The sequence below is a fragment of the Perca fluviatilis genome, chromosome 12 (assembly GCF_010015445.1).
Source record: "Perca fluviatilis chromosome 12, GENO_Pfluv_1.0, whole genome shotgun sequence".
Taxonomy (NCBI): Eukaryota; Metazoa; Chordata; class Actinopteri; order Perciformes; family Percidae; genus Perca; species Perca fluviatilis.
The window spans coordinates 20,995,849-21,017,636 of NC_053123.1; the positions used below are offsets into that span (position 1 = coordinate 20,995,849).

Genomic DNA, 21,788 nt, shown 5'->3' on the forward strand with positions numbered 1-21,788 from the left:
ATAAGTAGTGCAAAAAATGGAGGGGGGTACGGTGCACAGTTAATCTATACAGTCAATGATTGAGACACTATATGCATATGAAAAAATAAGTTTACAGTGTGATATGCAGTGTGGGTTATTGCACATTATTTGAATATTGCCTAATAGTGGTGATCATATTCAATGAGTAATATATATTGGACAATGAGAGTGATATTGCACAGTATACAGATATTGCACAGTAATGGAATTGCACAGTATTATCAATATTATCAATAGTATTAAATATTAAATGCTGCAGGTACAGACAATAACTTTTATCTTGATTGCATATCTGGGTTTGGGAGTTTTGCCTTGCCACAAGTTGAGAGCAGGCAACAGCTCATTTGTGTTTAATCCATGTGTGGTCATCCCTGACCAAATTCAAATGTGGTTGAAGCAATGAAATCCTAATGCGCCCTTGATGCATTTTGGGTGCAAGCTAAACTTACCCGCAGCCAGTGCCAGCTTTAGAGAAACAGGGTAAATAAGAAGTACAGGAGTAAAATCAGAGACGGTTTAGAGAATCTTTGGTCAAATGTATCTTCAAAGTTCAAACTCCTGTACAGCAGATGGCGGTATATGTATATTTGAAGCTGATTGGTATCCACCAATCCCAAGAGATGCAGGTTGTGGGCATGAACTGCTTTGCTTTCGTCTCATCGATGCTGTCCAATCAGACAACGCTAAAGCGAGACACCGCCAAGATCAGATTGTGAGACGCGCTGCTGTAGCAAAGCTAGCAGAGAGTGGATAGAAAAGGCTAACAAACAAGTTGCTAACTTGTGAAGTGCAGCGGTAAGCCGTATTTATGGACTTGTGGCTCGCTACCCAGCTGCCGCAAAAGAAAGTTATTGATGTTAAATGTCTGCTTTTATCAGTTATTGTTTTTGAATATCTTGAAAATCTCCTGCCAACAGACACAAAGCTAACATAGTAAAATCGCAGCTAATTCTGGCAGTGTTGTCGATGACAGCTGTGGATTAGCTCGCCCGCTAGCTACTAGCAAGCGTATCGCCAGTTGGCTAACAAAGCGACCGGGTGGTCCTGGCTTTCCAACCGTAATTGCGAGTTAGCTCGTTGCTAACATACTCAGTAACGTTAGGCTAATTGCAAACTAGCAAAATATTAGTCTATGGTGTACTTATGCGTTAATCCTAACGTATCCTCTGACAAGCTGCTAATTTACCGTATGTAGTAGCTAAACGATAACTGAGTCACCAGCAAGGCTCGGTTCGCGAAGATCGTGATTGAATTGGTCACATTAACGTACTCCGCTCTTCTATGGAACGGGACGTTTTTATACGAACGTTGGTGTCCTGAAACACCATAAAAACAAAGTTTAGTATGCATGTTTAACGGTTGAACAAGTCACACTAGTAACGTTAATATAGCCAAAGTTATCAATCGTAAGGTCGATATTTTATTCAAAATACAATGATCAGGCTAGTTAGCTAGTTACGTAGTTTATTGCATTTATAATAGCAGATATTTAAGTGTTTCTGAATGTAACTTCGGGACAAACTGTTATGGTTGTTGCTGACAGGCATCTGACAGTAAGATACCCATTATTGTCAATACACCACAATAAACATCAATAATATAATCACTGGAAAGTAATGGATATATCAGAAGTGTATGGCGAAATATTTTGGGTGTGAGTTTAAATGCACCATTACATTTAGCTACAGTCTGAATTAAACACGTCTTGTTTCTGTTTCATTGTTAACTTTAACTGTTTACTTTTTCAGTGGTTCGTCTTTCTTCGATTGAAAACGATCACTTTTTAATACAGCTTCCATACTCGACCAAACAGGCAAATTCTGGCGTTATAATGGCAAAACATAGAAAGTTGAGGAAAAAAATAAACTCAAGAGTTAATCACCAAACACTAATACATATTTTAGTCCTTGAAATTTACTATAGAATGATCGAAAAGTACTTCGACATTGCTTATTATGTTTCCTGTTTTGTAGGGATTTAGACCTCCTCTTCCTCCATTCTTAAATGCCAACAACAACAGCCGTCGAAGAAACAGGAGCGTGCACTCGTAAGTGCACATAATCAGTTTATTAACTTCATTCGTCGTGCGAAATGCACACACATTTCTTAATTGTTAACCCATACTTAACTTCTGTCTGTAATCTGCAGCACGCAACCAAACAATCGCTTAATTGTATGTGAATCCTTTCAAAACGTGCATAAGCTAACTCGCTAGCTAACGCCAGCAAGCTATTAGCAGTAACAGTTAGCTAGCTGCATTCAACAAAAGAGTGTTCATTGCTTTCGTCGTATAGGGTGAATGGTGTTACTACCGCATGCAACATTAATATCTGTAACCATATTGTGCTATCAATTAAGTCACATTAGTAGTTTTGGGCTAGAGTGATTACGTTAGCATGTTTGCGTGACCTGTAGCAGAAGTTCGACGATGCCTCTCCTCCGGACGTGCTCGGTACCTGAAGTAGGCCTTGTACACACTTAGCGTAGTAAAAGTTGTGAGCATCAAGGAGTTGTTTAATATGGATTTGATAGTGCATTAAGAAATGTTCCAGAAAGGTTCATACAATCGAGATTGGTCTGAAATATACACATTTTATGTCAATTGTGGCTGGTAAGAAGAATACCCGGTAACTCGAGCTAACGTTAGTGGTGTAGCTTTGTAAAATGTGCTGGCAGCAAGCAGTGCAAATGGGCCTCAGAAATAACTTTAGTTCAATTAAACACCAAAACAGAGTGAAATATTTGAGTTTAGGAAATATAATGGAAAAATTAGATGTTTGGGTAAAACTGGAAACTTACCACTATCATTTAATAGTTTGCCTTCTTTCTGTCATCAGGGGTCTGAGAAGTGATACATAGAAGAACATTTTCTTTTTAGCCTGAAGCTCAACTCCTGCGGTCCTTTGGGATCATGGCTAAAGATGTAAGTAATCTTATACATGTTTTGTACTTTTCACTGGAAAACTGTTTAGTTTTTGGTATTGTAGGCACTCTTGCTGATGTTATATGTAGGTGTATTATTAATTGGCTATAAATCAAGAGATCCAGCATGACGCCACTTTCTTCTTTTGTTTAACTGGACTAATGTAGATTCTTTTAATTTTGTGGTTTTTGAGTATTAACTTCTTGTCCTTCGCAGGCTGGTCTGATAGAAACAAACGGAGAGCTGAAGGTTTTCATCGATCAGAATCTGAGCCCTAGCAAAGGTATATATTACTAGTACAGTGCACATTATTTCTTTACATTAACCTCACGGTGTCCTGACTGCAGTTTTTTGCTAACCTTTCACTTCCAACTACTAATATAAATCATTGTGGAATGTTTTCAGTTAATTTAATGTTGTAAAAGTTAAGTCTTAACTTCTTGCCTATCTAACCATATATAGTTTTAACCAATTACTTCAGCTTTGTCTTTACTGAGTTCGGCAAAAGGACGCTAACACCAGCGATTTAGTCCTGAGTCGGCCATCCGTCAGATCGGATGTGTCCAACAATAGTGGTGGACGTTACGTACAGTCTAGTTTAATTGGTTGCCTGTCCCACAAAGGAAACAATGTTTCTTCAGGCATAGGCCTATCGGCTTGTAGTTAGACAATAGGGGGCAATGGCGTATCAATCAAGAGTTAAACTCACTACTGATCTTATCATGTCTCCTATTAGGTGTACTATCTTTGGTTACTGTCCAGCCTACAGCTGCCCCTGTGGCCAAACAGCTACTACCCAAAACTCTTGGGCCATCCAATGTGAACATTGCTGCACACATGCAACATGTGCCACACATGGTGAGTGATGCTCCACGCAACTACCATACTATATGGTCTTATGTCTGACTTTTGTGCTTTCTTAACCACATTGGTATGAGAGTTTAGAACCTATAAATAGATATATAAAAAAAATTAGCTTTCTAAATTGTCAGTTACCAGCAGATGCATTTGTGTATAGATTGGTTAGCTGGGTTTCTCTGCTGTGTCTTACCGTTGTGTAAGCCCCTCCAATATCATTGTGAGATGACCGGGCAGAGGTAGGTGGAGGCAGCTGATCCTAAGCTTAACAACTCTATAGTCAGCAGGATTACACCTATCATCCCATTATGTACATGGAATGTATACATAACAGAAATCGGCTTAGATATCGCCTGTGAAGGAATGAAGCCTCATATTACTATTAAGGATGCAATTTTTTTCTCCCAATTATCATTGATTAGTCAATTAAGTCTGAAATACTAAATATGCGCCATTGAAACTTTATTTACAATTGACAGTTGCTAATTTTGCAACACAATCCAAATATACTGGGCATTTGAAACAATGTGAATTAAAAGGAAATTTGTTAAGTCACTAATTAAATGAAAAGGACTAAATAATTATTCTAGTTTGTATTGAGAGTAATAACATGCACATTTTTATAATAGTATGAGCTCAGTCCATACTTGTATCAACAAAAAGGACTGTGGCCTACAACACATAAGCAATAACTCTGCTGGTTCTTGAACACCACCGGGCCACCACTATACTTTAATGTTTTCTTTTGCGCTGTCCTTTTGTAGGTGATAGGAACACCCCAGAGACCTACAGTATCCAATACCATTTTGGTAAACAGTCCACATACACCCAGTTCCCAGTTCCTCACTCAGAGTCAGCCATCAGACGCCTCTCCGTGGTCATCAGGGTAAGTCTTCAAAAGGTTCTTAAGTTTGAGTAAGCTTTGAACATCATTGTGGATATCATGGAGATTAAATTAAGTTTTTTTTATTTTTTAGCTTCATCGGGCCTGATATCAGGGATTAAAAATGAAAATGCACAAGTGTGACATACTAATAATTGTGTTTAATGTGAAAATTGAGTGACGTGGGGGATCTGTTCTGTCCACAGAAAACGTGGTAAGAAAGGGGAAAAAAACGGGAAGGGCTTGAGGCATTTCTCCATGAAAGTGTGTGAGAAGGTGCAGAAGAAAGGAGTAACCACCTACAATGAAGTGGCAGATGAACTGGTTGCAGAATTCAGCTCTGCAGAGAGCCACATGTCACCCAATGACGCAGTGAGTGCTGCAGCTGCAGGACATTTTCTCAGAATGAGGCAGACATATTTTTAGATAGCATAGTGCTAGATTTTATTAGATTATCGAACATATAACAATTTATAAATTTTTGTTCATATTTTGAATCTTGTTTTTTCATTTTTAGCATGTGTATGACCAGAAGAACATTCGGCGGCGTGTGTACGATGCACTTAATGTGCTTATGGCCATGAACATTATCTCTAAAGAGAAGAAAGAAATCAAATGGATTGGCCTTCCCACCAACTCAGCGCAAGAGTGCCAAAACCTAGAGGTAGAAACACACAGTGAAGACCATTCTCACAATAGCTTGTGTCAGAGATGTCTTGCCTTTTTTACCCATGTTATAATTCTTCACCGTTATTCCTTTATTTCAAATGCAGGTGGAGAGACAAAGGCGGTTGGAGAGGATTAAGCAGAAACAATCACAGCTTCAGGAGCTCATACTGCAGGTGGGAATGAACTGAGCGTTTGCACTTTATCAGGGGGTCTTCACATGTAGCCTCCATAGCTACGATGTCAGTTCTGCTGAAGGTGATTGTTCATGCATACCTTCTCCTCATGGCGTTTGTGAGTGCAAGAATGTACACTCACTGGCTATTTTATTATGTACACCTGCAATCCAAATAGCAGCGAGTGAGTTTTTCTAATATTCTGTTCCCCACAGGTTGGTAAATAGGGAGGACAAAAATATAGAAATACTCTCACTATAATGCACAACAGTTGAACTATGAACTCGATAATAAATGGATAGTTAAATGTATACCTCTCTGACAGCGTCAGTCAAAACTGAACATGATTACCTTTAGTAACGACAGATATGTTTTGGGTTGTATTAGTGTGTTTGTGTGTATATACGATTTCTTGAGGTATATAATAAATGCACAATGCAGCTTGATAATGTACATGAGCAAGATAAATTCTGTGTTGAAGCACAAACCAGCAGCTTTGCTGGAGACATTTACAGCGCTACTGCCCGAACAACACAGGAGTATAAATCCAGCCAAAGCATAGCTGAAGAATGTCGCAGAAATGTTTTCGAAAATGTTGAATATGTTGTTTATCTAAGCTCTCTGTATCGGCTTCAAAGTTTTCATCATGTCTTTCAGCAAATAGCTTTTAAGAACCTGGTTCAACGGAACAGACAGACAGAGCAGCAGGCAAACAGACCTCCACCTCCCAACTCCATCATCCACCTCCCCTTTATTATTGTCAACACCAGCAAGAAAACTGTCATTGACTGCAGCATCTCGAACGACAAGTAAGTGATTCGGCTAGCCTTGATTTGCTCATGTTCTTTAAATTATTAGCAAAAGTTGGTAAGTTCTATTTACCTGTGAAATAAACAAAACCAGGCAGCCACACTTTTTTTTTCTGCACCCCTGGACGAAGCCACATGTGAGGAAATTGTAACCCCTAAGGCCTTTTATAGCCTTTGATTGTTTCAGGGTAACCCACAAAATCTGGAGAACCTAGTAGTTAAAAATTCCTCTGGAGTCGGTCATGTCGCATACAACACAAAACATTGGATGTCTTGTTTAATATCTCCAGATCAATAAAGTGTAGACACTTAATTTTTATCTTTTTTTTATTTTTATTTAGTTATATAGAAGCAGAGAAATCTGCCGATTTAACGAGACCATGTAACAATTGTTGCCCATCCAGAAGCTTTTTTTTTTTTTTTTTTTTTTTAAATCATCAAGGAATTACAGTGTCTTTGTAATCTAAATAATGATGAATCCAAAAGTCAACTTGCGCTTAGGTTTCGTTTGCTTCAAGACCTTTGGACCGATCGTCTCGCCGGCTTGAGAGCTAGCCCTTTCCAGAGACCTCTTCTGTGTCTTCATAGCCCTTCCAGAAGCTTAGAAATCCGGCCGTGAAGACGGGGACTTTTCGGAGACTATGCACACAGTTCCAGAGCGATAAATCCACCATTGAACGGCTATTTACTGTGTTTTGTACCAGTGATCTAATTTTTTGTTAGCCAGCAGCCATGATTGTTTTGGGAAATTTGCACTGACAGCTTTGTTGACCAATCACATGAAGTAACGTACTCACAAAGTTTGCTCAGCGAATAGAGAGCCCTCAGAGGAGGGCCTTTTATATACTAGGGCTGTGTGTGTGTATTGGGAGGATACAGAGCCCTGGGTGAGACGGAAGAAAGAAGCCTGGAGGCTGAAATGAGTGTGATTTGGCTTACTGATGTCAAATAGCAGACAGATAATGCATGCATACATACATACAAACAAACCAACAAACAAACAAACAACTTTTTGGATAAAAGCGTATGGACTTTTATGGGGGAAAAAAACCTATATTTTTCTTAGTTTCAGAGTTTATTTCGGTTTCCCCTGATTGCCAACCCCTAGAAGAACACTTTTCAAAAGCCAATAGTCTTGGCCATTATTGTTTTGTGTGTGATTTCAATACATTTCTGTGAGATTATATTTCCGTTTAGTCTTTTCTTTATAGTCATTTAACAATATATACATTCATGGGACATCCTTGCAGCATGCATATCCTGATAGCCCAGGTTCTCCTGAAATAAATGATGTCTAACTTGATTGTGCATAACAGCATTGAGGTTATACGAGTTATTACCTAAGGAGACCAGGTGAACAAAGGATGGGGGAAAAAAAAGAGGGCTTAGACCTCCTGAGGGTTAATGATTTCCTCTTAAGGCCCTGACACACCAAGTTTATTTATTTATTTTTTTACCAATGATTCACCTAAATATTTTCTGTTCATACAGTACCATTCACGGCGACTATATCATATCTGTTTCCAGCAAAATGGAGCGAAAGCAGAAAATATGTATGTTGTATGTATGTACTTGTTTAAATGAAATGGATGTCAGACTGACTTGACATGCCATGTGCATTCTTTTTTGAAGTGTCTCATGATATATTGTCTCTAGAAGTGTATTATTCATTCAACTTTTGTTTTTGTTAAAGAGGAAGAGGAAAATCGCAATACTCGATACTATCGAACATCACTTCTAGAATCGCAATAAATGAAAATCGCAATACAAATCCAATCGGCACCCATGTATCGTGAAAGAATGGAATCGGGACAAAAGCATATCGTCCCAGCCCTAATATCTAAGCACCAATATTTGGGCACTTGTGTTGTGTTACATAATTGTCACCATCTTGCACTGTACTGCTCCTTAAAACACAATTTAACTAGAAGCACCTTAAAGTAAGATTGGTAGCACTTATTTTCTTGTTTAAAAGAAATGGATAATTCAACCTTTTTCTCATGTCTCCTGTTCTTTCTCATCTGCAGGTTCGAGTATTTGTTCAATTTTGACAGCATGTTTGAGATCCACGATGACATTGAGGTGCTGAAACGTATGGGCATGGCCTGTGGTTTGGAGGTGGGAAAGTGTTCTCCAGAAGATCTGAAGGTTGCACGTAGCCTGGTGCCCAAAGCTCTGGAGCCATACGTTATAGGTCAGTGCCACATGCTCATTCTGGAGATATTCGTCAGTTGCTGGTAAGCTTCTGTTGATGCAAACCATTTTCTGCTTCATATTAAAAGCATTTAACTATTGATCTACCAATGCCCGTACTGGGTATTGGTCCGATGCCGTGCGCATGTACTCCTATTCGTAAACATACAATTACTCCAATACTACCACACCCGATACCACCTCATAGCAATGTGACATCAATTCTTCGTAGAGCAGGTATAGGTGGCGGAAGAGGAGCAATGCTAGCCCTTTGGAGATTTTTAGCTGTAAAAATACCACAGGCTCCTACCCAATACATGATTGCACTTGACAACCAGCCATTGTCAGTCGTTAATAATACTGGGTTTCGACGTCCTCTCAGTGTACTGGAGCCGAGGAATGAGATTCCCAGCCGTCACCACATCAAAGAAGCGGTTTCCAAAGCTGCTTTGTGAAAAAGCATATTGGCACTCTGTTGCCCGTAAACCCCCGATATTTGGAGTAGCAGTGTCAGCCCAATGTCTCTCATCAGCTTAAAAGGCATAAACATGAAAAAAGCGATAATTCAATGTGTTCCGTCTGCATGCTACTCAGCAATTTCTTTTTCTTTTCTTTCTTTATATACAAACAAGCTAAAACGAAAGCTGTTACCAAGCTAAGATGCAGCTTTTGCTGTGCCTATCCTTGTATATGGATAACCACTTTCATCGTGTACATGTCACAGTAGGCACAGCGGTACAGCAGGTATCCCAAGTGCATGGAAATATGACAGGAGTAAATGCTTCGAAAAGATTGTTTAACCTCCAAAGCAAGTTTTTTTTATTTTTATTTTTTTTTCTTCTGCAGTGGATGAATGTCTGTGCAGATTATTATTATTATTATTATTATTATTATTATTATTATTATTATTGGAGTTTCTGTAGACACCTACTGTAGTGGGATGTACCACAGAGGCGGGTTCTCTGTACTTTGCCAGCTGTTTGTCTGCGGCCGTGCAAGATGCAATCATTAAACTTTACAGGTGTGTAGTTGAGATACAAATGAAAGCCAAGTTTGAGAATGTGTGTGTGTGGTCCGAACAAGGGTGCCGTAAGTATAGGGGTAGGGAAGGGGCCCCCCACTTTACGCCCCTGGCCCGATTTTTGGCACCACGGCTGGTGTGATCCCATCGCAAGATTGTCTCTAGTTCATACAATGACAGAGGAGAGTGTTGACTTGTCATATTTCTTTGTTTCTTTTCTTTTTTTCCAGAGATGGCAAAGGGTCCCATCAGTAACGTCTACATCACTGGAGGTTCCTCAGCAAATGGAGCCCGTTACCCTGCAAGCAGGTGCAAATTCTTACTTGTAAATAAACCTAAACGTTAGACAGATTGCAGATGTTATGCTCATCCCCGTGCTCTTTCACCTTTTCCACCATGAACTTGTAACAAATGATAGAATCCACTCCTCCTCTCCTTGCAGTGATGGCTGCACTGACGGCACCATGGCCTCCAGCTCGAATGACTCTCACTACAGCGGCTCTCGTGTGGAGACTCCAGTGTCTTATATGGGGGATGATGATGACGAGGATGAGTATGATGAGAACGATGACGAAGACTAACCCGTCTACACCTCGCCACTCCAACAAGCACAGTCCTTCAAACCACCTTCACCGTGGGAATTTAGTCCCCTTTTGTGTGTGCTTCTTCAACCTCTTCCCCGGTTTCCCATGCCTGTATTTGTGTCTGGCTTTCTCAGGGGTGTAGATGAATATTGAAAGAACAGAGGTGTACGTTGCACCCATCTTTTTCTGCTCCTGAATCACGTGCACCTGCACCACAGCTCTGGGGGAGGTGTCGTCAAGGGAACTGAAGTCTGTGGACTGGCCACCACGCTGAAGTCTTTGTATGTTTAATCCACTTCTCAATAAGCCATCCCACTAAAAAGAAAAAAAAGAAAAAAAACTGTAAAACCTACTGCTGTTGGAGAATGTATAATGTACTTGTTTGCATAGTTATTCCTATTTTTTTTTTTTTTTTTTTTGCAGTTACATTTGGCAGACATGATGATATGTTCCAAGATGGCCAAAGTGTCTGCTTTAACATGCTGTGTTAGTGCAACACCATTAGTTGTGAATGGCCTGATACAGTTGCCATGGCATCCCAGGATGGGGCTCCATCAGATGTGTTGATACTTTTTGTTTTGTGTTCTGGGCAATAATTTGAAATAGTTTCTTATCCTCCATTGTGTTGGGCTGGCTTCCTTATGTTCTGTAGGCAGCTGCTTTCCTGATCTTGTTTGCTAGTTTTTTGTATTCTGGAGTGAAGGAATTCTCCATCATTGCCCTGTCAAAGCCTTGGTAGTGTTTACAAAATAATGGCACCAGCAAGGTAAAGACTTTTTATAACCTGGGCTCCTGATGGGTAAACAAGCTTTGTTTGTGAATTACGTATATGAATCTCTGACGATTGTAGCTTATAGTATCCTTAGAGGCCAGTGGTAAAGATAGACCTTGAAAAATTATTGATGTAAAACGATGTGTGGTTGCATAGGTCTTTATGTACTCCCTTCAAAGATCTCCCTTTTAAAACTTAGCAACACATGTACTGACTCTTCCAAAAACCTTTTCTGTAATCTAATATAAGTTTGCAAATTAAATATAGATTGTTTTAATAATTTTGTATCTATAATTTCCGTGGGTTTCATGCAGAAACAAGAAACTGTAATGTTTGTCAGGGTGCGTTGGATAATTCTAATTTGTTTGAAATTAGGCAAAAATCATTCAGCGCTGAACACAAGATGTTCTTTATTTTTGCATGTCAAGCACCTAGGCTTTAATAATAAAAAAAAAAAAAAAAAAGGATTTTCTACCAAAAGGATCTGGTAGAAGAATATTCATTTTTGAGACCCTCAACTGATTTGAGACTCTCTCTTTAAAACGAGCCAATGGATGGAAGGCTGGTTCCCAGTCTTAAGTGTGCTGGTTAAGGGTTTGGGGAGGTGTCTGCTTGTCGGCCACAGGAAACATGCGGAGGATAGAGGATGGAAACTATATGAGGTGAGAACAATTATTTCTTTATATGCTCCTTTACTCCCTTATATTATGCTATCATTGTTTCACGTCTATCCGCTTTTAATTTAAATAGACAGACAGACTTACAAGAGCATTTGCTGATTATAAGCCTGGGCCTTTTTTTTTTTTGAGGTGCCCAAATGTTTTTGACATGGAGAACCGATAAGGGCCAAAATGTAGCACATGCTGCAGGCACTGGATAATTTGGGCGTTTTGCTCAGTAACTGAGCAAAATGTGTCTGTGCATGACATTTGAGCACCTTTTTCTGTCTTAAAATCTTTCACATTTTAAAGGAAAGGTTCACATGCATTTTCATCTTAAAACCGACATGCCCACATTTACATTGAAAGGGTTATTGGTTGCAAACGTTATTTATACTGGCTGCACAAAATTCTCTTCCGAGATAAATTTCAGTGTAAGTGATGGGGAGGGGGGGACAAAAAACATTCAGTTCTGTGTAAAATTACATTGTAAAGTTCAGTTGAAGCTAAAATGAGGCTTCATGATTCTGAGTCAAAGCAAGAGCGTAACCTCCAGTTACCTCAAGTTATTTTTTTAGTACAAGATTCCTTGTTTGTGCCTCCTTGTAATTTGGTATTGTAAAGTCTACTTTGTTTAACTCTGTCAAAGCCTCATATTGGCTTGATCTGAACGAGAGAATGCAATTTACACAGTACTGGGGCTGGATTTTGTCCCCATCGCTTGCATTGAATTTTTAGACGGGATCTCTTTGTGGCCACTGGCCAGTACGGACCGGATGAACAATTACAACAACAACCAATAATCCTTTCAATGTACAGTATTGTACTGAGAGATTGGACATCTTGAATCTTTCCTTTTAATATTTCACACTTCATAGTAGTTTATTTAAATGAGGATTTAATGTAATGTATCTGGTGTATTGGTGAAAAAAAAAATCATTTCAATGTATTTTGATTACAGATTTCCAAGTTAACGAAACACATGATTGCTTCTCCAAACCCGAGCTTTGCTTTTAACATCCAGGACTGCTAGATTATTATGCATGAGTGTCCCACTGCTAGTTGTGATTTTTCCAGTTGACTGACTGGTGATACTCCAGGTATATATGCTGCCTCTGTTGTTATGTTACAGCATGTAACATTGTCTGGGGCGTTAGGGTGTTAATGGATTACCGAAAGGTGTTGACTCAGGTGTGTGTGTGTGTGTGTGTGTGTGTGTGTGTGTGTGTGTGTGTGTGTGTGTGTGTGTGTGTGTGTGAGAGATATGAAGGTGCTCAAAGTGTGCTGAGATTTAGTTGAGACACCAGTCTCCGGTTCCCGTTTCTCTCTTATGCTGCCTCTCCCACGACTCTGTCCTGTTTTCTCATCTTTGCTTCATCCTTTTACCTTCACACCCCTGCACATTAGTAAGCAGCATTTTTTTCTCTCTCTTTGCAATGTCTCATCTTTGCGTCACCTAACAGTCACCTGCCCTCAACATGGATATCGGAGGACTGACCACAGTGGTAGCAAATTCTGCTTACATCAATGCTCGTGGAAGCATTGATGGCTCCAGTGCAGCAGCAACACGGGATAAGAAGTACCATTCTCGCCTCAAACTGCCCCACATCACTGTGTGTGAGGGCCTGATGGACACCCTTGATTTGTCCTTTTGCACGGTCTGCATGGAACAGCCTATCGGCAAGCGCCTCTTTAGAGAATTCTTGGACTCAAAAACAGAGTATCACGGGGCTTGCCGTTTATGGAAAGACATCGAGGAATATGACCTGGTGGAGGATTCTGACCGGGTAAAGAAGGCCTCAAAGATTGTCCAGCGTTACATGGACCCATCTGCCAAGCACTACTGCCCGTTCCTGTCTGAGGACATCATGGCTAAGGTGAAGGAAAGCCAGGAGGCTGCAGGCGATGATTTGTTTGCTGCAGCATTGGCCACAATGTTGGACTTTCTGCGTGAGGCCCCCTACTCTTTCTTCCTGGAGAGCTTGTATCTGAAACGGTACGTGCAGTGGAAGTGGCTTGAGATGCAGCCCATGGATGCCGACTGGTTCCTAGACTTCCGTGTGCTGGGGAAAGGTGGGTTTGGGGAGGTGTCTGCCTGTCAGATGAAAGCCACAGGACAACTGTATGCCTGTAAGAAACTCAACAAGAAAAGGCTGAAAAAGAGGAAAGGCTTTGAGGTGAGAGAACAATTGTCACTGTTGATAAAATGCTCCTTTACTCACCATGCTGTTGGTCTTTTGCATCAGCCTTTAATTTTTAAACGTATAGTTTTGAAATAGGGACTGCATTTACACTGGTCAACTGTGCCCAAGCATGTTCAGGGCCAATAGAGGACTAAATGAAATGCATGCTGCAGATTTTGGGCACTTTATTGTTTGAAATGCAATATTTTTCAGTGTCTGACATGGTTCCTACATTGATCTCAGTATTGGTCGATTAGAAATAAATCCAGCCTCAGTTTACGTAACATGCCACAACATGAGTACAGTATTGTCACATTTTCTCAAATGGGATTTCAGGGAAACCCAAAGCTCTTCTAATTGCGATTCATGCAGTGATTTGATTAATAAAGGCATTTTGCTGGCTTCATGTGCCAGAGAAAGTGCCCTGAGCTGCGCTAATCATCTTTGTGCCTGCCTCTCTCATTTGGCTTTAGCCTGCAGTATTAAACACTGAGACAGAGAGTGATTACTGGGAGTGTTAGTGGAAAGCTCTTCTGAATGGAACTTCTTGGCACAATTACATCTTGCTCTTGACTTGTCTGAGGTCATTTTTGGAAATGTACGATACTTTAACCTCTTTTTCAAATCAGCATATTGTTCTTCAACCCCACATAAGAAAAGTGTTTTTCTCTTGTAAATGTCTCTGTACTTGTTTTTCAAAAATGGTCTTTCCTAATTTCCTCTTGTAGGGTGCGATGGTGGAGAAGAGGATTCTTGAGAAGGTTCACAGTCGTTTTATTGTGTCATTGGCGTACGCCTTCCAGACAAAGGACGAACTTTGTCTGGTCATGACCATCATGAATGGAGGAGACCTCAAGTAACTTCACATTTTCAAAAACTCATGTCTCAAAGCACAAACATGAACAGATAGGCTCACTGAGGAAACTGTTAAGAGCTCATATTCCTCATCCCTCCTATATTGCTGTTATTTACAGCCTTTTTTAATTTGATAGGACATCTTTTCCATTGCCAACAGAAGGTGTGCAGTCGACCAAAAGACTGATGTGAAAGAGATGTTGTAATGTTCCCTAAAGTCAGCTGTGACACCAGATGGGAACACATTTAACATTTTCCCAAATGTGCCACAATTCATCCCTAAATGATGGTTCCTACAGTGTCTTTATAGTGGGGCAGATTATTTGTGATAATATGCACATTTGGTTATTTTTTACAGCTGTTTGTCTGTAGACAGGCCCATGGGTGCAGCTGCATGTGTGCCAGTTTCAGTATCTCTGTGACATTCATGAGAGAAGGGACTTGTTCAGAACCAGCTGTTGACACTGGACTGCTGGTTTTATGCAAATATTGAATGCTATTCTCAAGAGATAGGGCTAAAAATAATTTTTCATGAAAATCAGATTTGAATGTGTGCAGAGTGAAGTTTGCTAGGTAAGAGCAGGATTCTAAAATGTGAAATGAATATGTATTTTATGTTAAAACATATGTAAGCCGTATATCTATGTAATAGTGAAAATGTATCCAGATGACATACCTTTCCTACCTGACAGAGCCAAAGCTCATCTGTTCTCTGTTCCCTGAAGGTACCATATCTACCTGGTGGATGAGAACAACCCGGGCTTTGATGAGCCCAGAGCCTGTTTTTACATCGCTCAGATCATCCAAGGCTTGGAGCACCTCCACCAGAAACGAATCATCTACAGAGATCTCAAACCCGAAAATGTGCTGCTAGATAACGATGGTAATGTGTTTTTAGTTAAACGGTAGAAGAAACGGCATTTTCCAGGTGTGATTAATAGCTAATTAAGTTATATTTATGTTGTCGACCAGGGAATGTGCGTATATCTGATCTGGGTCTCGCTGTTGAGCTAAAAGAAGGCAAAACACTGACCAAAGGATATGCTGGGACACCAGGTGCGTCTCATCTGTATCTACAATGTAGTTACTAAGCAATTTCATATATTTCGATGTGTATTGATTCTATTTAGATAGGCTACATCCCATTGTTTGACTTTGGTTCTTGCAGGGTACATGGCTCCAGAGATGCTGAAAGGGGAGAAGTATGACACTTCTGTCGATTACTTCACTCTGGGAGTGACACTGTTTGAGTTCATGGCGGCTAAGAATCCATTCAGAAACAGGGGGGAGAAGGTCTGTTGCCTTTCATCAAACCTTAAGCGTTACCCTGTGCACAAAATGGCTTCAACTTTGTGATATAAACGAGAGGATGAGCATTAAGAATATTCGTCTCCTTTTTAGGTTGAACGTGAGGAGATGAAAGAGCGTATGCTGACACGGGCGGTGACCTATCCGGACAATTTCAGTGAGCATGCAAAGTCGCTCTGTGATGGTCTGCTGGCTAAAGAGGTCGATCAGAGGATGGGTTTTAAGAATGGATGCTGTGATGAGATCAGAGGGCACTCATTTTTCAGTGACATCAACTGGAGGAAACTGAATGCAGGTACAATCCATTTTCTATACTTTCGCATCTTGTTCGTATATCTGGTCTGTGTATAACTTGAAATAAACATTTCAAAAAACACAAAATAAAAAGCTTATTTCTATTTCCATGAAAATGGCTTAAATCCACGTATACAATTAGATTTTTTTTAATTACCATTTCTCACCTCTCCAGGTATTCTACCTCCTCCTTTCGTCCCGGACCCGAAAGTGGTGTACGCTAAAAGTCTGGATGACGTTGGGGCTTTCTCCTCTGTGAAGGGAGTGACATTGGAGGACCCTGACAAGACCTTTTTTGATGAGTTTTCCTCAGGGAACATCCCCATACCCTGGCAAGAGGAGATGATCGATACAGGCATTTATGGAGAGCTCAACGTTTGGGGTCCTCATGGCAGCGTCCCCAACGACCTCCGCAGGGAGTCCATACTAGAGCAGCCAAAGTCATCAACCTGCTGCATATCCTAGAGGCACTGAAAAGCCTTCAACCATACAGTGTGCAGACTTGTGTGGCATAAAGACTCTAGTACTCAGGACAAAAACAAGTCTGAACCATGTAATCACAGTTTTAAAACCGCTTGAGACTCTAAAGTTTTATTGGTGAGTGCAGAAAACAACAAGAACAGAATTAAGGTGGATTTCTAACCTGAAATGGACATATTGTAGATTTAGGAGTTAAAAAAGAAAAGAAATATATTGACATTATATCCTTTCTCCCCCCTCTCCAATTCTTTCTTCATCTTCTTTCTTTGTCCCTCTCTCTCTGTTCACTCTCTTCTCTTTGTGTGTGCATTTGTTAAGTTATTGTAATGCTTTGAGATTTAAAGTGGATTTTAAAAATTAAAATGTTTAGGAGGGGCTTATGTGATATATTTGGTGCTGACTGAAAGTCGCATGTTGAACATGTAAACATGTTGATTTCCCTCTCTTGCATATTTGCATTTAATGGAAAAAAAAAGTTCTTTATGAGGGACATGTATGACTTAGTCTTTACTATAAACGGCTAAATTAACTGCTGCTGTTGCAATACCAAAAGATAAGACACCAAAGTGTCATGCTTTTGATAAACATTTTCTCGTGTTTATTTCATGGTTTATAATTGACTCAAAGTTCATGTAGTCTTGTTGTTATGAGACAAATCAAAATATACATAATTCTTTATTATTTTTTTCTACAACAAATCAATTTAGTTGTAAAAGCAAATTGTTGAGCAAAAGTTAATAAACTCAGGAATAGCAACTGTATGAAAAAGTGCTGGTAAATAAAAGTATTGCTTATTGAAATGGAAATGTGAGCTTCATTACAGTCCCTGTAACAGTTAGAGCACTGTCCAGGAATGTCGTGTGAACAGATCAAAACCAGACTTTTCTCGACATTGATTTAAATCAGTGAGAGTAAAATGGAATTTTCCTTTTTTTTTTTTTCTCACAATTTAAACACCAACCCTCCAGATTCCTCTGTCACTCCTTCGCTGTGGCCTTGTATATCCTCACCTCCTGCTGTGGGAGCTCAATGAGCAGCGTGGTGTTGAAACTGCTCTTGAAACACTCTGTGAACCTCAAGTCTGACTGGAACCGGATCTTGTTGGCCCACAGAACCGTTGTTCGACTTCCTGGTTGGCAAAAGTGACGCATGGTTTCCAGCAGTTCTTCGAGACAGCCGTGGGGATAGACCACATCAGCTGCAAGAACATAGTCGTAGGACGGGTAGGGAAAGTCTCGCTTCAGGTTCTGAGCCCAGGTAAGGGCAGCCACCTGAGGGGTGTAGCGGGACCGGCCCCTGGTGTTCCGCAGGAGGTTAAAGGTCAGATTAGACATGATGTCTGGCAGGTCAGTAGCTGTCACCCAAGCACCTGAAAAAGATTATAGAACACCAAGGCAGCTGAAGTACAGATAGTAAGATGCGTGCATCAACTTTTATTGGTGACTGGCCCATTTTTTTTTTAGCTCTCGGGATGCAGCATCGGTCAAACTATTTGATGGATTGCCATGACATTTTGAAATGTTTCCTCTGAAGATGAAGCCAAATGACTTCCCCTGAATTTTTGTCTAGTGCCACCTTGAGGTTGACATTTGTGGTTTTGAGTAAAATGTCTGAACAACTATGAGATTGCCATGAAATGGTTCACACTTTCATGTTCCCGTCAGGATGAATTATAATAACTTTGGTTGTCCTTAAACGTTTCATTGAGTTTAATTTGCAAAAACATTTTACACTTTTCACAGCTCTAAAGCTGAATTATTAATTATCTCTGTGTTTGGTTGGTGGGACGGATTACAGATTACACTTTCTGTCTTTTCAGAAGTCTTGAATCTTGTAGGCCAAGAAACGGAAGAACAAAATCAGTTTGGGTTAATTAAATAGTTGTCCTTGTAGTTTAAAAAATGCTGACTTGAAGTGTTGACTCAAATCATAAATTTGATGATAAAACTTACAATTCCACTTTGACTTCCACTATCACCAGTAATTGCAAGTATTCTGTTTGTGTAAACAGATGTTTTATTTTATTGGGAATATATAAAAAAACACTGCATGATTAAGGGAGGGACCAAAGGATCGCAATATCAGTCCGATTATAACTTTGTCAAGATATCTTTACAGCTACTGGCCTTTTTGGAATGCAAAAATGTTGGTGTGGGTGGATAGTCATGATCCTCAGACAATGATTCTCAGTATTTCACAGACCCGCTGATGTTTCCTCGAGTTCCACCAACAGGTCAAAATGCAAATTCTACACAAAAGATGAGCAGATAACCATAAAATATTGAGTGCATTTTAGTGATAAACTCTTCATGGCTTACCATTCAGCACCACAATCAAAGGGTACCACTGCTGTTCTAAGTGTGTCTTGACTCTTGAGTAAGAAATTCAAAATACAACTTTTAAATGGTCAATGCTAATTTGATAATTCATTTGATATACAACTAACTGTTGTCTGCAATTGCCTGTAATAATGATTAAAGTTGGCAAAATTCCTCATGAATTATGTTATTACTAGTAAAGACTTAGTGGTAAAAGTTATTATTTTAAACATACATTTACATATTGTTTAACTAAGTGCAAATGGACTTCATTATCATAGACTTACCGAGCAGACTGGCCACTATTGAGAGTAAGCCAGTCCCAGCTCCAATCTCCAGAACTGATTTGTCCATCAGGTTAACTTGTTGTTGGTTATTCTCCAAAAACTGGCTCAAAGCTATCGCCTACAAAGTAAATTGTCGTTATCACATTTGCAACAACAGGAGATCAGAGAATGTGCAGATACACATAGTAGCAGGGCGTACCCCGGGCCAGATCAGAGCACCATAAGTATCCATAGACTCGCGGATGCTGATGTCATGACCAGCGATGTAAAAACACTCCTTTCCCAGCGCGTAGTAAACACTCGGTTCCCAGATGTTCCTCCTCTCCAAAGCCTCTCCTGCCATCACTTTCTGATCTCTTAATGCTGCAGAGGAGAGTGTCACATGAAGGTTACAATGCTGCAGATTTACAGCAATCATCAGTTTGACAAATGATGGCCATCTGTTTCTTTGCAATATAGAAACTAGACTAGTGATGGCAGTGTAGAATACAGAATAAAAGTGTTCAATCCAAAGTTACCCTCATCTGTGGTCCCCTGCTCCACTGGTAGTTTCTTATCCTGTTTGTCATCCACCTCCTTTTTCTTTCCATGATGCTTCTGTTGGACATGTTGGCTGACTGTGGACAATCTCTCCATGGCCACTGAATACTGGTGAAAGGAAAGTAGCTTAATCAAATACTACCGTTATAGTGTAGCTTTTTATTATGATTAATAATAGTGCGTAGTTTCTGTCGCCCCCATGAGGAATTCTAAGTAATGACAACAAAACTGTTGGCACGTCCACATGATACAAGCCTTACTTTATCACGCACTACCCCCAACCTTCCTCCACATAGTTGCTGGTAGCTAAGGAGGACACGGAGGATTAAAAAAAAACATGATGGACTCTTCAGAAGAGGTAATTATCTTCACTCGTGTTTCTGCACGGGAAAGTCACCGGACGGCACAATCTTCTGAACATAGCCATAGTGAGAAATACAGAGAGAGTTTTGTGGAACTGATAGTCTTAATTAGCATTGTAGCAACTCATCTGGCAATGGCTTGAATGTAACAGACGTTTATTAATATCAAAAAGTTACGCACTAAAGCTTTAAGACTTAAATGGTTGCTCCAGCAACTCACAAGGGACTCACAAGACACAGATTAGAAAACGGATGGTCAAAATTGGTGCAGCAGAGGCCTAGATATCCTTGATTTTAGTCCCCATTATTGAAAAAAAAAATAAATAAATAAACACAGGATCCTACAGTCTTCATAATGCAACTCAATCTTTGATCAAACTTTCACTGCCTGGTAAACACCCACGTCTTTCAAACCCCACACCTCCCGTTTCGTAACACATTAAAGATATTCAGCCTCAAGCCCAATCTAAGATATCTTTCCTCAGACTTAAGAAATGACCATGAAAATGTAAATATTATGAAAATCGGTGGAGTGCCCCTTTAAATAACAGTTCAACCTAATAGTATGTCTTTTCTATTTAAGCAACAGGCTGTAAAAAAGTTCAAACTTTCAGACATATATTTGTATGCTTTACTATCTACATTGTTGTTATTTTTTTTAAGTAGTTTTTTGCTGTACCTCTTTAAACATAATGAGCAAACACATCAAACTGCATGATATAAATATATGAAAACTATTCCCTAATTATATTTAAACAAGTATGAATACATGTTGAAATAATCATTGTTGAAATTGCATTCACTGCTTAGTGTTCAGTTGGACGTATAAACCGTGTTGCCGAGATGCATATCTTTACTTTTTAATTAGAATTATCACAAACATTTGCATTGTTTCTCTGGCATGGAATTGTATTTTATTTTTAGTGTGGATTGTTAAATGATTTGTGCGTTTGTGACTTATTTTAAGGTCAGTGAAAGTTGGAATGGGTTCCGAATGGACTAGATTTAGTCCACTAGTCTCTTTGGCTGTCATTGGACTCTGGTCTAGAGCCCAGAAACACAGCTGGTTAAACCCCCGGGTCAACAGGCTACATACAGGGATACCGAGAACGCATCGGGTTGCTCTTTACCTCTGATGCTCATCACATACAGCTGGATCGCAATACAAATAGGAAGGACACAGTTTGATGTAATTTAAAAACAATCATTGTCATCAGAAGTTTGTCAAAGTAATTTCTTATTCTTATTCATCTCATTCACCAAAACATCAAAAAAAAGAAGAAAAAAACTTTTACATATACACTACGTTGCTGAAACATACCTGTATGAAGCAGTCGTCTCTAATTCCTCTTTTCCCGTTGTGTCTGAACTTTTCTCTGCTGTGTCTTTGTGTTTATAGAAGCAGCATCATCAGTGACACACCTCTCAGCGAGGCGGGGGTATTTGGGCAGACAGAAGCAGAGAAACCGATTTATAATCTCTGACAGAGAGATGAGCAATCCTGACCCCTCCCAGCTCTTTAACATCAACTCTTGTTGTCAGTGTGTATATTCTCTGTATTTCTTTTTTACTATTGTGGCATTAAAATGGTTTTGT

The 21,788-nt window shown here is 39.8% G+C and overlaps 3 protein-coding genes across 7 annotated transcripts; 2 read left to right on the top strand and 1 right to left on the bottom strand.

Annotated features, from left to right (window-relative positions):
* The first annotated feature begins 664 nt into the window (after nt 1-664).
* Nucleotides 665-11,186, top strand: tfdp1a (transcription factor Dp-1, a). 5 transcript variants are annotated; one of them, XM_039817778.1, is made up of 13 exons: nt 666-816; nt 1,995-2,068; nt 2,859-2,944; nt 3,161-3,227; nt 3,681-3,802; nt 4,567-4,688; nt 4,892-5,057; nt 5,203-5,349; nt 5,459-5,527; nt 6,185-6,336; nt 8,364-8,530; nt 9,781-9,859; nt 9,993-11,186. In XM_039817778.1, the coding sequence occupies exons 3-13, from the start codon at nt 2,933-2,935 to the stop codon at nt 10,129-10,131; spliced, it is 1,242 nt and encodes a 413-aa protein (XP_039673712.1). In that variant the 5' UTR covers nt 666-816; nt 1,995-2,068; nt 2,859-2,932; the 3' UTR covers nt 10,132-11,186. The 5 variants fall into 5 exon arrangements, with proteins under 5 accessions (XP_039673708.1, XP_039673712.1, XP_039673711.1 ...); XM_039817774.1 differs by lacking the exon at nt 1,995-2,068 and having other exon boundaries at nt 665-816; nt 9,993-10,131; XM_039817777.1 differs by lacking the exons at nt 666-816; nt 1,995-2,068 and adding an exon at nt 2,176-2,194 and having other exon boundaries at nt 9,993-10,131.
* A 1,642-nt stretch (nt 11,187-12,828) lies between these two features.
* LOC120569739 (rhodopsin kinase GRK1-like) lies at nt 12,829-17,485 on the top strand. Its single transcript, XM_039817773.1, has 7 exons — nt 12,829-13,742; nt 14,477-14,604; nt 15,329-15,486; nt 15,576-15,659; nt 15,772-15,896; nt 16,005-16,206; nt 16,381-17,485. The coding sequence occupies exons 1-7, from the start codon at nt 13,044-13,046 to the stop codon at nt 16,668-16,670; spliced, it is 1,686 nt and encodes a 561-aa protein (XP_039673707.1). The 5' UTR covers nt 12,829-13,043; the 3' UTR covers nt 16,671-17,485.
* On the bottom strand, nt 16,763-21,620 carry mettl21cb (methyltransferase like 21Cb). Its single transcript, XM_039817783.1, has 5 exons — nt 21,514-21,620; nt 19,809-19,938; nt 19,490-19,653; nt 19,291-19,408; nt 16,763-18,054 (listed from the first exon to the last, which is right to left on the bottom strand). Exons 2-5 carry the CDS (start codon nt 19,924-19,926, stop codon nt 17,663-17,665), a joined length of 792 nt encoding a protein of 263 aa, XP_039673717.1. The 5' UTR covers nt 19,927-19,938; nt 21,514-21,620; the 3' UTR covers nt 16,763-17,662.
* Nucleotides 21,621-21,788: the final 168 nt, after the last annotated feature.

Bases quoted from the DNA above. Each gene is read 5' to 3' on its own strand.
- tfdp1a (XM_039817774.1), top strand. The intron at 5,528-6,184 runs GTGGGAATGAAC...CATGTCTTTCAG, and splicing joins TTCAGGAGCTCATACTGCAG to CAAATAGCTTTTAAGAACCT. The intron at 6,337-8,363 runs GTAAGTGATTCG...TCTCATCTGCAG, and splicing joins TGCAGCATCTCGAACGACAA to GTTCGAGTATTTGTTCAATT.
- LOC120569739 (XM_039817773.1), top strand. From the start codon at position 13,044: ATGGATATCGGAGGACTGACCACAGTGGTAGCAAATTCTGCTTACATC. The intron at 14,605-15,328 runs GTAACTTCACAT...TGTTCCCTGAAG, and splicing joins ATGAATGGAGGAGACCTCAA to GTACCATATCTACCTGGTGG. The intron at 15,660-15,771 runs GTGCGTCTCATC...TGGTTCTTGCAG, and splicing joins AGGATATGCTGGGACACCAG to GGTACATGGCTCCAGAGATG.
- mettl21cb (XM_039817783.1), bottom strand. From the start codon at position 19,926: ATGGAGAGATTGTCCACAGTCAGCCAACATGTCCAACAGAAGCATCAT. The intron at 19,409-19,489 runs GTACGCCCTGCT...TTTACTTTGTAG, and splicing joins GTGCTCTGATCTGGCCCGGG to GCGATAGCTTTGAGCCAGTT. The intron at 18,055-19,290 runs GTAAGTCTATGA...AATCTTTTTCAG, and splicing joins AATAGTGGCCAGTCTGCTCG to GTGCTTGGGTGACAGCTACT.